At 39.9% G+C, this 16,030-nt stretch overlaps 1 protein-coding gene across 1 annotated transcript in view; it reads left to right on the forward strand.

Annotated features, from left to right (window-relative positions):
• The window catches only part of FHOD3 (formin homology 2 domain containing 3), a 645,976-nt gene that overhangs the window by 515,274 nt on the left and 114,672 nt on the right, over positions 1-16,030 (forward strand). The window contains 3 exon segments of the mRNA XM_030551482.1: positions 2,965-3,015; positions 7,433-7,647; positions 15,410-15,700. Coding sequence (XP_030407342.1) covers positions 2,965-3,015; positions 7,433-7,647; positions 15,410-15,700 — 557 coding nt within the window.

The following is a 16,030-nucleotide window of genomic DNA, read 5'->3' on the forward strand; positions in this document are numbered from 1 at the left end:
GACTACAGTGGGCTTTGGATCAGGAACATCAAATTAAAATTTATATAAATCCCTCCCAAATTGGAGAAATCAAACCATTCTAAATTAAATAATTTGCCAAAGGGCTGAAATTCAATATATGTACTAGGGAACTTGCAGGAGTTCTGGAAATGCCATATATAAACAATTGGTTACCCTGTTTGTTAGTTGTACAGTGTCATAGCAGATCTCATTGGACTGGGACTCCTTGTCCGTCTGCAGTTATGAAGTATTCTCTGCAAACTGTGCCTAGAAACAATAATTTCACTGGGTCATAATCAGGGGTGTGAGGGGAAAGAATGTCTCTCATCAGGAAGAAGGTAGCAGGCTATAGACTTGAAAGAGTTGCTATCTCCTCCATAAAGCATTTATTTTATAGTCCTAGAATATATTATTAAGAATTTAGGTGACAGTTTTCATGGAAATTCGTCTATTGAGATGCAGGTTTGGGGACTTTTCTGTTTTTGTTTCCATTTCTTAGATGTTTACTATCTATTGTGTCTGTAGTGAAGCTGGGAAAGAGGGTATCAGTAAGAGAGGTTATATCAAATCACAAGTAGAAGAAAACTAAGAAAGTTACACACAAGCATTCTTTAGTCAGTGGAGATGCCCTCCTGGCTCCAGAAGACAGCTAGTTCAAGAAAAAAGGAGCAGGAGGGCAGGGACTAGTGCACCGCAATAGAGTCTTCGGCAGCCAAAAGCTGCCCAAGTTCTTCTGAAACAGAAGCAATTAGCTCCCAATCCTCTAGCTGTAAGCTCTTTCCAAAAACTCTCCCTCCAAATGGTATCATATTGCTACAGCAGGCAGTCATGAGACAGCCAACACCAGCTTTCAGAAAGGAAACTCCCAGTCCAAAAAAGCCACGCAGAGCATTTGGCAGCTTGCATGACAGATCTGCACATCTTGCCGGCAACATACAGTGATAGTGCTGCCGCTGCGGATGGTTCCTAAGATTAGAAAAATGAGACCATACAAATGCATTATAAAAAAAAATCTTCATCCCATTGCATGAGCCCCTCACAGTTGTTAAATTAAGAGTATAGTCCTGTTAAGTGCTGAACAGCCCAAATTCCTAAATACAGTGGTCACCCTTAAAATTTTCCAGTTAGCTAAGATATGGTTGAGATAACTAAATAATTTACTTAGGTACATGTACAATATTTGAGTTATTTTCCATAGTAAGCATACAGCAGGGTTTCCCACAGTATGAAACATACTTCCAGGGTGGAGAAGGGGTGTAGAGGATTAGCCTGGGGTACATGGAGAGGCCTCTCCGGGTATGTCTACATTACAGTTAAACACCCATGGCTGGCCCATGTCAGCTGCTTGGGCTCACAGGACTCAGGCTAAGGGAGTGTTTAATTGCAGTGTAGACATTCAGAATTGGGGCCCGAGCTCTGGGACCCTTCCCCCTCACAGGGTCCTAGAGCCTGGGCTCCGGCCTGAACCCAAACATCTAAAGCATAGTTAAGCAGCCACTTGGCCCGAGCCTTTGGCCCAAGTCAGCTGCCCTAGGCCAGCCACAGGTTTTTAATTGCAGTGTACAAATACCCTCCGTTTTCTCCAGAATCTCAACTTTCTCTTTTTTAAACATTAGTCTCCTAGCTGTTAGAGTTGCAAAGAAAATATAGAAACTGTGAACCAATGTGTAACAAACACGTTGATGGTGTCTTTAGCTTGCAGAGAGACTGAAACTCTTGAGATGTGCACTGCATTTTTAATTTCAGTGGGTGCTCATTCCATTGCCAATGATGAATGTCAGCATTATAGACTATTTCATCAAAGCATGTAAGAAAGGAAGTATCATATTATGAAGATCTTCACCATCTGCTCTGAGTGACTGCTCATTTGGGGTAGAGCATTAACAACACATGGTAGGATTGAAGAGGAGCTAGATCAGTTTCATTCTCCTGAAGGGGACTCTCCTTTTTTAAGGATTAGAAACCAGTGGTCTAGAGAATAGTGTGTATATTTAAGTATCTTTATCTATATATATAATTTGACAAATTTTTACGGGTGACAACTGAATGTGAGTGCTAAGGAAGGGGCATGATAACTGTCTTCAGATGTTTGATTGGTGCATGCCCCAGGGATGGTGAGTAATTATTTCATTTGATACACAGAGTATGAAGAGAAATAATGGGATGTGTTCAGTAAGTGGAAGATTTCTGGAAAACTTCCTGGCACTGAGGCCTTATAGGCTGAGAGATAGTCTGAAGTGATGAAAGTCCCATCAGTTTTGTCTAACCACTTGACAAAACACTATGAAATGGACCATAGGGAACAATCTTGCATCAGCAGGGGAGTGGGCTAGATGTTCTAACAGGACTTCTAACTTCTGCAAGTCTTATATAACCCTGTGAGATAAACATGCTGCAAATAATATAAAGAACATTTCAGCAATAAAAATCATGGGTGGGACATCACACCCAGTAATTACACTACCCAAGTGTTAGGCAAAGTTGATCTGAAAGTGAAAGAAAAGAGTTACTTGTGGGAGGAGAGAATAAGTGGAACTGGAGGAGAAAGAATAACAGAAATGTGAGGACAGATGTAAGTAGTGGCATTTGAGGAATTGTAACTTGTCCAGAAGTCAGGGCCATGAAAAATAATAGGCAAACACAGAATTATGTGCCAGAAATTCTATTTTAGGCTTCTAAGCCTGTAATTCAAAGTTGCCCATTTTTATTCTATGCTTCATATCCTTCCCCACTGTACATATTTGGCATGATGGTGACATGTAGTGTATCTCTATACATTTGAACAAACATACACCCTCTTCCACATTTATTCACAGAATGGATGCAAATGTCTTCAGTGTAGATAGTCAGTCTTCATTACCTTTAATTGTCTTGATTTTAGCTGTTTATTTCTCTTATTATTTACATCTGTTACCTTCCTTATTCTTGTTCCTTCTTATTCTTTGATTTCCTCTGCAACTTAAGCCGTGATTATTTAGACAAAAGAGAGGAACTAAGGCAAGCAAGAGAAGAGAGGTTTGTACCTTTTGCTTTCTGCTTTCAGTTGCTTTCCACTTATTATGTCCATTATCATGTGGCTGTTGGCTATTTAAGTACACTTTTAACCAGGCATGCAAGGGACAATTTTATTTAAAAAGAAACCTATAAAAATGTTGTACTTTCACTAAAGCGAACAATGAGTCCAATCATGGGTGTAGGAATAAATAAGAGTGTAGCAGGACTGGTAGGCATGGGATTGGTAGATTGACATAACTTTTATCTGTTGATTTGGGAAATAATACCAAGTATTACATTTGAACCAGAAATTTGCCCAAATAGTAGTATGGTTATAGTTCTTCTAAACCAGTGTTTTTCAACCGATGGGTACAAATCTTCAGGGGAGGTCATGAGCCACTGAAAATTTTATTGTTATCTAAAGCAAAGAAAATTGACTATCAAAAAAATTCTCATTCCCCCACTCCCAGCATACCCTTATCCTTCAAGGTCCAGTATTTTCTTAGAACCACTCAAAACACACAAATAAATTATATAGGCTTAACATTAGTATTGATGATTTTTTTATTGTTTCATAATAAATATAATGCTAATTTCAGTTTTTTTACTCTAAATAAAAGATTAGCAACTGGAAAGGTTGAGAAATACTGTACTAAGCATTTAGGTTCCTACGCCCATGAAAGCAAGTTTTCCAGGAGCACTCAAATAACAGACTTTGTCTTCCAGTAGTTTAACCTTCCTTTTCAATAGTGGTTATTAAAGGCTAGATGGAATTCTTGTTTTCATGTGTAAAATGTGCATGTTACTAACCAGATAACAGACTGAAAAAATCAAGAATGCTACAATTCTGTTTTGCGTAACATGTGCAGCATCCTTACCATTGAAAGACTACTAGACAAAGTGACCCATGGAGTCCTTTAAAAATTATATTTCATTACATTAATATGAAGAAATCATCTAACTGGTAGATTTATCTCTGGCAATACAAATCATCATACGGGAGGCAATTTCCTCCTTCAAACTTAGAGTCTGATCCAGCAGCAATTCTGTTGTGGCTAAGGTGACCATTATTATAAATGATTTTGATGTTTCTAAAATCAAACAGAGGCTGATGTGCTTTCCCTCGTCTTTATAGCCAAAATACAACCATTTAAAGCATCTTGTGAAATGAAACACATCTGACTGCATAAGCACCAAACACTGACTGTAGCTGGGTAAAAACTTTTACCACAATCCTGCTGGTCGGCTAGATTTGAAACAAATTAGAAGTGAGTTCTCCGGCATTTTCAAGTTGTAATGGAACATGCTAAAGTAAGCTGGAGTATTTTTTGGAAATGTTCACCAGCAGGGCATCATTGCTGTGCTGCCTGGGCCAATTTTATCAGTCATTAGCAATATATCTTGATGTGTATATATCTTCAAATGAAAAGCTAAACTTTTATTTCCTTCTTATGAAGAGGAAAGAAACATCTCTCTTAGACAGTCCGTAAATGCACTGTCAAACATCAGTCATCTATTGCATTGGCCTTACGTATTTTTTTTTAATAAAGTCCTTTGCATCAGACAGCTTCTGACAGTGCACTTTTATGGGCTATTTTGCAAACATATATCCCACATTAGAACAAAATAAGCACAAAAAGCTCTGCTGAAATCCCCCATTGTCTAAGTTTCTCCAGGTTTTGGAGCAGTCTTGTGTAGTATAAGATATTATATGAGCCCCTGTATGCAGTACCTATGGTAATTTATGTCCTGAGCCAGAGCCAACTGACGTCAGTGGGAGGTTTTCCATTGACTTCATTGGGCTCTGGATCAGGACTTTAATGAGGAAGTAAAAAGTTTAACTCTGCATTTCCTTGGTTTTGCAAGCATGAATCAGCAACATTATTTTCATGTGTTTTTGTGTTTGATAGCATATAGTTTGCAATGATAATTTAAAAATGTCCTTGCAAAGGAACACGCCCAGAATCCTTCCTAGACATTTACAGTTCAAATGGAAATGTTCCTGTTCTTTATTCTGACCTATATCTGGTGACTTTGCTGAAACAGAGGGTCATGTCAAATTTCCAGGGCACTGCTCACAGATCTAGAGAACTTCAGATTACATTTTTATTCTCTTAAACAAAATAAATGGAATTGGTTGCTCATGAAACATACCAAACTGACAACCCAGGGGTTGGTGCCTTTTAGCCATGAAACAGGTTCAGCATGTGCACTGGCCCTGCAAGTTGCCCTGACCTAGAGGAACATGGACACATGGATGGCAGCAGTGCCTCAACCCTGGACTGGAAGAACCACATGTAGGAGAGAGACAGTAGTTAATTCTTTATACACATTCACACCATGGTCTTCATAAGACTGCTAACAAGAAAGCTAATGTGATGGTGCATTTGATAATATAGATACCTGCTCACTAGGAACTGAATTGAAACCATCCACTGATTTATCATAACTCACTTAAAAATTGTGAAATGGAAACAACTTTTGGTCTAGATTCATACTTGTTGCTTATTGGTATAAAGCTCCATATAGACCTTTACTAATGCCCTGAGTTACCCAGTATACACATGAACCTTAAATCTGAATATTCTCCATCTTCAGTTTGTTGTATAATGCCATGAGGTCTGCTGCTGCTATATGAGTTCATTTTGACTAGATACAGTTGTGTATGTTGACAGGCTGCTATTTTCCTGGTGAATTTAATTCTGCAGCACCAAACCACAGAAGCAAAAAAAGTTAAAATAGCTGAAAAAGAGCAGAGGACAATAAAATTTCGTAGTTCCCCATGTTATGGGGGATCAGTCCAGATCATTGCTGTAGTGCATTGGCACATTGCAGAAAACTTCATTGCAGCCAGCTGTTCTGTACCTTGTTTAGCTGAGCGATCTATTTGAACGTCTCTTTATGAGTGTGAAGTTACATCTGCTCAGTTTGTGGGGAGAGGGAAGGCTGAATACCTGACTGACTGCGGTTAAAATAAGGGCTGGTTTCATTAACTGTGTAACAAAAGACCATGATAATGTTTGTGAAGGGCTTTCTCTTCTTTTGGAAAAAAATCATTCTTTAGAATTGGCTTCATGCTAGAACTGTAAACAGTTCTTATTTTATAACCATACAAGTATGTGGCTTGTTACATTTTCATCCAGAGTTTGTAGGGGTTCCTTTTCCTGCAAAATCTCAGTTCAAATCATGCCTATACCTCCAGAGGAATAAAATAAAATAAGTTTGTTCTTCATTATTGTGGTTTATAATAATGCAACTTGCATCAGAAAACACAAGTGCTCTTCAAAGACATTTTTATAGTATAGTTATGCTTGTGAATATGTGTGTGTGATTACTAAATGCACTAAGCATGTTTGTTACCACATGTGGCTGACTTCCTTTACCCTTACTGAATTTAATATACACGTGTACAGTAATTCTGCCTGTCAGGGAGGCAGGATTGGGGAAGGGGCTGTTCCTTGTTATGATGTGTTTACAGCAGTGGGTTATTAGAGGATGACCACATAGTCTTTGAGGGACATAGGCAGTAGTCTTGATTAACCTGTTAAACAGCTCACTTGTGGGTAAGACAGAGTCAGGAGCCTGTTACAGCTGTATTCATAAATTTATTCCTGAGCAAATAATGGTGGATAAAATTAGCAGACATCTGGAAGAGGCACATATTCCAAAGTTATTTTGGTCCAAATGTATAAAGCGCAGTATGAAGAATATGATTGGTAGCTGGTCTTAATAAACAGTTAGTGAGTTCTGCCTGCCTAAAATGCAAAACAGATGTATCTTTGTTCTTTTAAACTGACTTTGATGAATAAACTATATGTGACGTCAGGTCCAAGCTATTGGATGTCTGAGTCCGGCAGAAAAAATTTTTAGAATTAAAAAAAAGAAAAGTTTCCATTATAGACTCTGGAGAGAACAAAGTGAATTCCAGTGCATTGCTGTTAGAGCAAATAGAAGCAGGTTCAGAGCCTTAGATAGTCCTCAGTCCAAAAGTTTATTATTGGTATTATTTTCAGGGAGAGCTGCTTTTGTCTGCTGGACTGAACACTTTCCCTCTCCCTGCAGCAAGTCTGGGACTTCGGCTATTTGCATCAGTTTAGGGGGCTGGGTTTTGGGGGGGCTTTTTGGGAGGAGGGTTGGAAGAGGGAGCAGGTAAATGCTTCCAAAAAGGAGGAAGGCAGGACTGTGTAGACAGGATACAATATCTGAGGATTGTGTAATGATACCATTTTTTGTTTTGTCATGAGCAATTTAACATTTTTTTGGTTAATATCTTTTGCTGTGGTGCACTTTTACTGGCAGACTGACCCAGCAGTCGGTGTAGCACTGTAATCCTTGTGTCAGGAAGTCAATTCATTCTCTGCAGGTGCTTCGTCCCTAAACAAGCATCAACCACTGGCTTCTCTTTCTTTACGGAAACCCTTTGGAATTTAACTTTCAGATACAAATACTTGGAGAAGTTGGCAGCTGAGGAGTATGAGAAGGAGCTGAAGAGTCGGAGTATATGCCGAGGCAGAAACGAGCTGTCTTTGAACTTGAGCTCTCCTTCAGCCCCATCCTCTCCCATTCCCAAGTGCATCAGCCCAGCATCCGTAGAGTCCCAGGAGGAGCTGAAGACCCCTTCAACGCCCCATGGGACCCCTCAGCCCCCTGAAGGTGAGTGCAAGGGAGGATGGGGAGAAGGAGCTAATTTTGTCATTGCGTCTCTCTGTTAAACACACGTTTTTTGTGCGTGAATACAGGAATATAAGCTCTAGGGTGCCGCAACTCATTTCAGGGGTCGTAACTCGACAGATTAGTCTGTGCTGTCTGACTGCATTTTTCTCTTGCTTTCTCAAATGCCTTCTGAGCTACTCATGCTAGAGATATGTTATAATTCATTGTTGTTATTACTTATGGTTATTATTATTGCCCATTATTATTAGAACAAAACAATTATAAAATGCAACATACAGAGGATCTGATTTTAGCATCATGTTCCTTGTATATCAGTAGTTACTGAATACTAAAACAATAGTGCTCCTGCCAACACATTTTGCTTATGTGGATTCTCTGAAAGAAATGCAACTGCTGAAAGCCAAGATTATAATAATGTTCCAGCATAGCACAAGCTGAATGTGACAAACAGAAGAAATATTGAATTTAAGGGGGAACTTTGTTGGTTATTTTTAATGCACACACAAAAAATAAAATTGTAGCAAAACTAATAATGGGGACCAAATGCAATTAGGAAGAAGGAAAGTATAATTAGTATTTTATGTTGTTTGTTTGTTGTCAGATAATTTATTGGTGTCCAAAGTGATATTATGCATGCACATCATTCCACCACTTGCATCATGTGTCCCTCTGTCCAAAAAATCCCAAACCTACAGAGATGCATATTCTTGCCACATGATGCTGCATTAACATTGGGAGCCTCTGTGCATGTTGTGGATGAATTATTGCCATCATTTTCTTTTATTTGATTTGATTTCCTACTACATGCTATTGGTGATTAATGCTTCTATAATTTGTGCTACTTGGTTTTATTGGGTATCATGGCTTTGAAGCATGTTGTAAAGCAATACAACTGTGAAAGAAGATACTGAAGTTGCACTTTGACTTTGGGTGTATTTACTCTCATAGCATTAAATCTTAAGTCAAGTTTATTTAGTTTGAGTTTACATGATTTCATAATTACACTACCAATTTCTTTGGATAGTAGAGCCCCCACAAGTCTCTGTGGAATAATTGCTCAGAAAATATGGATATTTTACGGTAATGTTTGTCTTTCAAAATATTTAAAATCCCAGTTCTTCAAATCCATTATTGCTTTTAGAGCAAATGAGCTAGATTTTTCCACCATTAGGATTTCACAACTGGGTAAGGAAGATGTATCTCTTTTATGATGATTATTTTAACATATTTCCCCTGGAAGCATTTTAAAAATGACAGTATAAAATGAAGCCTGTAGTTAGAACAGGTGCAGAGAGTAACTCCGGGCAGCTGGACAATGGAGAGGCTATCAGCAGACAGCCAGCAAGTGCCCAGGGTATCTGAAGTGAAGCACCTAACAAAAAACAGGTGTACATGGGGCAGCCAAAAGATAGTACCTGGGAACTGGGCTAGTGGGCAGAGCAACGGCTGGCACAAAGGAGGTGGGCAGTGCAGCAGCAGACAAAATTTGGCAGAAGGCAGCTCTGGGCATTCTTCAGGTAGCTAGGACAGCATCAGTATATGGGCCCTGAAATTTATTTATTTCAGTGGGAGTTTTACCTGAATAAGGATTTTTGTCTCATGCCTTCAGTCAGCAGCAGGAAGGCAGTTTTGGGGATTTGGCAAGTGAGGCAGGGTGGCAAACACGCCAGGCTGCTGTGAACTAGACAGCACTAGACTGGCTGACATTTTGTGTGCAAGTTTTCATGCCATGTTCACAGACCACCTCTCACACACTAATGAATGTAGCCTCACAACAACCCTCCACAGTCAGGAAATATTATATGCCCCATTTTATGAATGGGGAAACTGAAAACATTGACCTGCATACGGTCGTATAGGGTAGCTGAGGCAGATGTAGGAACTCAGCTGTCCCTGAATCCCAGTCTAATGCTTTAACCATAAGATACTGCTTCTTCCCAAGCAAAGAGAAAATTGCAGAAGGAAAACATGTGCTACATTCTATGCACTGTAAGACACAATCCTGCAAAGAAATGTGTTCATTATCAGCTGGATTCTTTTATTTGCTGTGTGTGATTAAGGGGAGATGTGCAGTCTTGCTGAGTTCCGAAGTTTTGGTGTACCACCCCTATGTAACTAAAAAGAAAGATTCGCACCAGCCCCAGTGGATTCTGGGTGTGCCCAGACATTTGAATCAGGAGGGCTTGATTAGAAATGAAATTCTGCAGATGGGTCATATTTGTCCATGCAGATGCATATATGCATCCCTCAACAGGTAGGAGCTGAGAAGGCTGACTCAAGGTAGGATTATCTAGCTCAGACTCTGGACAATTGTTAAGGAGCAAGACTGGGAATGCTTTTGTTCTCTCATTGGGCTTGTAGGACTGGCTCACAGCCACATATGAGGAAATGCCACAGTTGTTAGAGACACCAGGTGTTCTGGCAATCACAGGGTTCTTTGGTGGTTGGATCTGAAATGGGTTGTGCAGAGGAGAAGTGGGGGAAATACAGGATGTGGTGGGCAAGGCTCTAGTGGGGAAGGTATAAAACAGTATGAGCAGCTTCTTCTCCAGACCCACACTGTTAGCAGATGTTTGAACCCTTGCAAGGAGATGCTAATTTACTCATGCTGATTTAGAGCCTGATCTTGTAGACATTGCATGTATACTTAACTTCAAACTCATGAGTAGGCCCATTGAAGGGAATAGGAATAGTCAAATACTTCAAATTAACTAAGCACGTGCGGAAGTGTTTGCCGGATTAGAGCCTTGCTGAATATGATGGAGATGGCAGTGGCCTACTTGATCGGAGAAATCAGACTCGGGTGAGCTGTCCTAAGAGTGGAATTTCAGGAACTGCCAAACCTGCTCTTAAACTTGAGCTTGTTGTTTATTTTGTGTTAACTTGTCAATAAGGTCAGGAGACAATTAGTGGCTCATTTGTCATCTGTCCTCTCATATGTCTGCCTGCTGGCTACTCCGCTAAGCTCACAAAGCATCCCCTGAATTGATCAGATAAGAAGGCAGCATGTGTGGGAATAACAGGGTCTAGTGAGGTCAACTAGTCTATTTACCTTCTAGTGCCGAAAACAGAAGCTGTTGCAAGGCAGGATGAGAGCCATGAGTCCAGAGAGAAATCAGATGATGTCTGCAGCTTCTTGCCAGCCACCGTTGTGAGTTGGTGGAATCACAGAGGGCAGGTTGGGAGAAAGGGATTTAGAGTAGGTTGAGGAGAGAGGAGAAGCCATTAAGGAATGAGATCTGGGTGTTACAGTGAGATTGGTGTTGCTAAAGTTAGACATACATTTAGGATGGGTGGCAGAAGATAGGACTGTGTACATTAACAGTCTTATACAGTGTGGTTCATCTGACTTATGTTAGGCTCCTGGATACAGCTAAAAATTTTTAGGTTTTAAGAAATTCAGCTTCCTTACTTCTACTTTGGAAACACACAGTGCCGATTACTCTTTCAACAGCAGCAACAATGGAAATCTGAACACCTGCTGTTCAGCACTCACAGCTTTCGTCTTGGAACTTGACAGTAGTGGGGTTTCATAACTTCTTGGGAACCCTGCAACTCCAGCATTTGCTCCTCCGGGAATGCCTCACTTTTCTTTTTTCCTGTAGTAGACTTATATTGTTTCATTTTCAGCAGAAACATAGCCAGACATAAGATACAAAACACCATGCATCTTAAAACCTCTTCAGACTCCCTCCTGCTAGTATATCAACCCCAAACTTCCATTGATTTAAAGAAAGTACCTTATTCAACCAATTTGTTTTAATTGTTAATTTAATTTTGATAGAAGGAGGAAAATGATTTAAATGCTGCCAAAGGGAAGTTATAACCATTCCATAACCACTAGTAAACTCAACTCAATCTTAACAAGAACTGTACACGCACACAAACACACACAAAATAAATCTGAGATAAAAACATAACTCCACTCACAGTGATTTATTGAGATCTACTGACACAGTGCAGCCAAAAGGATCTCAGCATCATCATTGCCAGGAGGCGTTGGAGATGGATCAGTTGTGCTTCGAATAGAAACTGGTTCCATCACCAGAGTAGCAAGTGAAAATAAGGCCGCCTGAAAACAACATGGTGAAGATCTTTGGAAGCTGAGCTGAAAAGCCTAGGGCACAGCTGGGGAACCATTGAAAGACTTGCCAGAAACAGACAGGAGTGGAGGAGCTTCATCACTGCCCTAAACGCCAGAAGCATAATAGGAACATGATGATGATGATGTTGATGATGATCACAGTAATTTTGCACTTCCAATACTTCAGTAAAACCTACTTTGCTTCCATTAGCCCAAATTTAAATCAAAGTCTTTCCCCTTTTAACCAAATCCCTCATATCAGAAGCATAATTTTAAATGCAATGCTACTGGTGTGGCAGTGCGTGCTTCCTTGCCTTGACCCTCCACAATGCTTCAACACATATCCGGAGGGCTCACTTGTAGGGATCAGAGGATGGTTACTCTTTTGGGGCTTGTCTTCACTATGGGCTAAATCAGTGTGGTTGCAATCGATGCACTGGGCATCAATTTAGCAGATTCAGTGAAGACACGATAAGTTGATGGGAGAGCGCTCTGTCGTTGACTTAATTAATCCACTTCAACAAGAGGCAGAAGCTATGTTGACCATAGAGTGTCTCCCGTTGACACCAGGTTAAGTCATTGTAAGTTACGTTGACTTACGTTACAAAACTTTACTACAGTAACTTTGACTTACATCGCTTATGTAGATAAGGTCTTAGTCTTAGTCTCTATGCTGTGTCTGCCAGCAAGGTTGCCAACTGTCATGGTAGTTTTTCTGGTGTGAAAACTGGTCCAGTAGATGCTGGACTGAAACCAACAATTCATTTCATATAAGTAACCAAATAGACATCTGCTGAAAATGGAGTTTATCGCATATGTTCTCTCCAATTTCAACATGACCATTACATTTATCATATAGTGCAAATGCAAGAGACAGATATATGGTGAGCTCAATATTTTTATTCTCTCTGTAGTGCGTGTTGAATATTTAGTATTTTTGAGTTTCACTGGCAGAGGTTTTGTGGATTTATGTTATTACTTATGTTGTTTCGATATATCTTGGATCATTTGACACTATCTCAAAAGCTAGAGAGACACCCTCAAAGTGGTTAAGTAACAGCACTTCAATCTTTTGTTCTGGAAGTGCTGTTCTGTGTATTATAATGCCAGAAATGCAGAATACTAAGGACTCCCTGAACTAGGAAAGAGATAAATAACGTACTCCAAGAGTCTATACCATATTGCTATTTACACTTAGTTATATGTTGGCTTGTGTTAATGTACTGCTTCCATCTATTACACAGGAACTATTCCAAATGCATAGAAAATATAAAACCTCTTTTAAGCTATTTTCTGTTTATTTTTTTCTGCTCCTAAATATTTATCAGATATTCCCAATTCTTTCCTCTGTTAAACTAAAATCTCTGATGCAATCTCTTGACCATGGTATCATAAATAATTTCAGATCTGGCCAAGTGTTCAACTGTTCCCTTCTTTTTAGAGAAGCTGTTCTTTTCAGTCATTCAGGGAACAACTCTTTTGGAGAGAAAGATTGAAAGTTCTATTCCATGTGCCAATTGTATAAAGGTTAGCTGATGACAGTCGTGTCTTTTGTATGTTATGATCATTACAATGTGACAAAGTCATAGGTCTCAAATATCTCAATATCATATTAATTCAGTGCTCAGCTATGTGACACAGCCTGACTTCTTAAGGACACTTAAGGTTGTATCTTAGCAGTATTGTACTTCTGCCTTGCCTTGAAAAGAGATAGTGCTTTCCCTGTGTTCTGGAAGCTATGGCTCACATACTCTCTGTGGGTTCAAATTGTCTGGCCAATTAATAGCACTAGATCTGCTCTGTATATAATGCTGATTTTCTCTTGGGTAATGCATGGGTGTGAGACACCTTAGATATGATGCAGAGGATTAGATAGATCTTGGTCCCATTGACTTCAAGGGATCAGGACTTCACTCTTAGCATTAACATTTACAAGGCAAAAATTATGCTTTGTAGGCATGTGTGAAATAGGACAATACTGAACACTATCTGGTTTAGTGATGTGATTTGGAAAGGTATGCTTCATAGAAAGATAAAGATAGGCTTAATAAAATGTACAAATAGGTAGTTAGAAAACATGACTGGATTTTTGTCTCAGAATGTGAAATTCCTTTGCACTGAGAATGAGAGAAACTTAAAGAATCCTTATTACCTCCAATATTTTGGGCTTTTGCCTTCAAAGGCTAAATCCATTTACCTTCTCTCTAGAGCAGTGGTGAGCAACCTGTGGCCCGTCAGGGTAATCCGCTGACAGGCCACGAGACAGTTTGTTTACATTGACCATCCGCAGGCACAGCCTCCTGCAGCTTCCAGTGGCCACAGTTCCCCGTTCTCAGCCAATGGGAGCTGTGGGCAGCTGTGCCTGCGGACGGTCAGTGTAAACAAACTGTCTCGCGGCCCGCCAGCAGATTACCCTGATGGGCCACGTGCAGCCCGCAGTCTGCAGATTGCCCACCACTGCTGTAGAGGACTGAAATTTTAGGTCCCTCTTCTTTGTTACACTCTCTTACCCAAAGGCTCAATTGAATTCTAATCTCTTTAGTTCTCAGAATATGTCATGTTATATGTAACTGAATCCAGAAGCCATTACAGGCCCTGAAGTGTATATTGCAATATTGTAAATGAAAAGTAAGCAACAAGGGGGAAAACCTGATATGATTAAGGTATTGTAGTTCAACCATCTTGCACAAGATTTAATACAGAGGTGATGTGAAAACTCTGTGGACCTAATATGCATGTACATTTTCATCACTTTTGCATAGCCATTTCAATTTGCCAAGATTTTTAGGCTGCTTGATGTGAATATGTATGGATGCTTTCCAGTGTCTTCGCAGCATAACAAAAAAATCTTGCATGTAAAAATCTGCTGGTTTAGCTGAAAACTGTAAGGTGAATGACTGGATTTCACTGTGTCAGTGATAAAGCAAGAAGGAGGAAACCAAGTGCACCATCAACAATGTATGCCATCTGCCAACCAATTACAAGCTAAATTTATGCCATATGCCATCCAATTGGAAGCTAAATTTATGCCATATGCCAAGCAGTTGGAAGCTCAGTTCAGTTTTGATGTGGCTATTCTGAAGTAAATATGCATGAAAAACATATGCTTTCTGTCAACCAAATTTGTATGACACTGTCATTTCCAGACTGTGCCATTTATAAAACTAACGATTGTATCTTTTTGTTGAAGCCGTCCACATCAGGTGAAAAAGAAGTCAACATAAAAATTCCTTCAGAAATCCAAGGGGATTCAACTACAAGACACTCTGCACTTACTTTTTTGTTTAACTCATTCGTTGTAGCTCAGTCTGTGTGTTGAGCTTTCATTGCTAGACATGGATTGGATGCCTATTTTCTGATGATTCGACTCTTTCTGTGACCACAATAACCAGACTTCCAATGAAGTATAAGTAAAAAATTATGGATTAGGTTCAGATTGTAAGCAAACATAAATCAAACAAGACTTGCCAAGTTGAACCCATGTTTGGTTCTGTCTGCACACAATGATCAGCAGCCTCTTGCTCATAAAGCTAGACTCTCCATGGACAAAAAAAATCACTCGTAAATTCACATCTTGCTCAGTCGGATGGGTGAGTCTAGACGACCAAGAGAAATTGTTGTTAAGTGAATCTTTTTCTCCATTGTTCTCTCCACCAGTGAGTGCCAGTGAACCTGAACCAGAACCTGAGCCAGAACCAGAACAGGAAACTGAGGCAGAGGCCGAGCAGGAAACGGAGACACCACAGGCTACAGAGGTGGGACCAGAGAGTGAGGTGCAGCAAGGTCCTGAGCGAGAGCCAGAAGAAAGTGCAATACTCAGTGAAAAAGAGAGGCAGAATGAGGAAGTGAACGAAAAAGACAACTGTTCTGCATCCAGCATATCCTCAGCAAGCAGCACTTTAGAGAGGGAAGAAAGAGAGGACAAGTTAACCAGTGACAATGAAACTGGTAAATTGAAGCTTTTTCAATAAATGCAGGCTTTCCCATAAAGAACATGTTAAATCAGGTGCTTTGGTGTAAGACTAATCAATTAACCAACCTTTCAGCCTGTCCATTAGTATTTCTTCCTTTATGATTCAAATCCATATCTGCTCTCTGTCTGTGGAATTCCATTGACTTCAATGGGGTTTATGTGTGCAGAGCGGCAGAAGAATCAGGCCTTAGTAAAATAAGATTTCCCTCTGATCAAGACCGCTTTCTTCTTTCAACAGTTAATTTACTAACTAGTTAGAGACTGATCCTGCCACTAACCTGCATCCAAAGCTCAGTGAATTCAGT

The sequence above is a fragment of the Gopherus evgoodei genome, chromosome 2, assembly GCF_007399415.2.
Source record: "Gopherus evgoodei ecotype Sinaloan lineage chromosome 2, rGopEvg1_v1.p, whole genome shotgun sequence".
NCBI classification, from domain to species: Eukaryota; Metazoa; Chordata; order Testudines; family Testudinidae; genus Gopherus; species Gopherus evgoodei.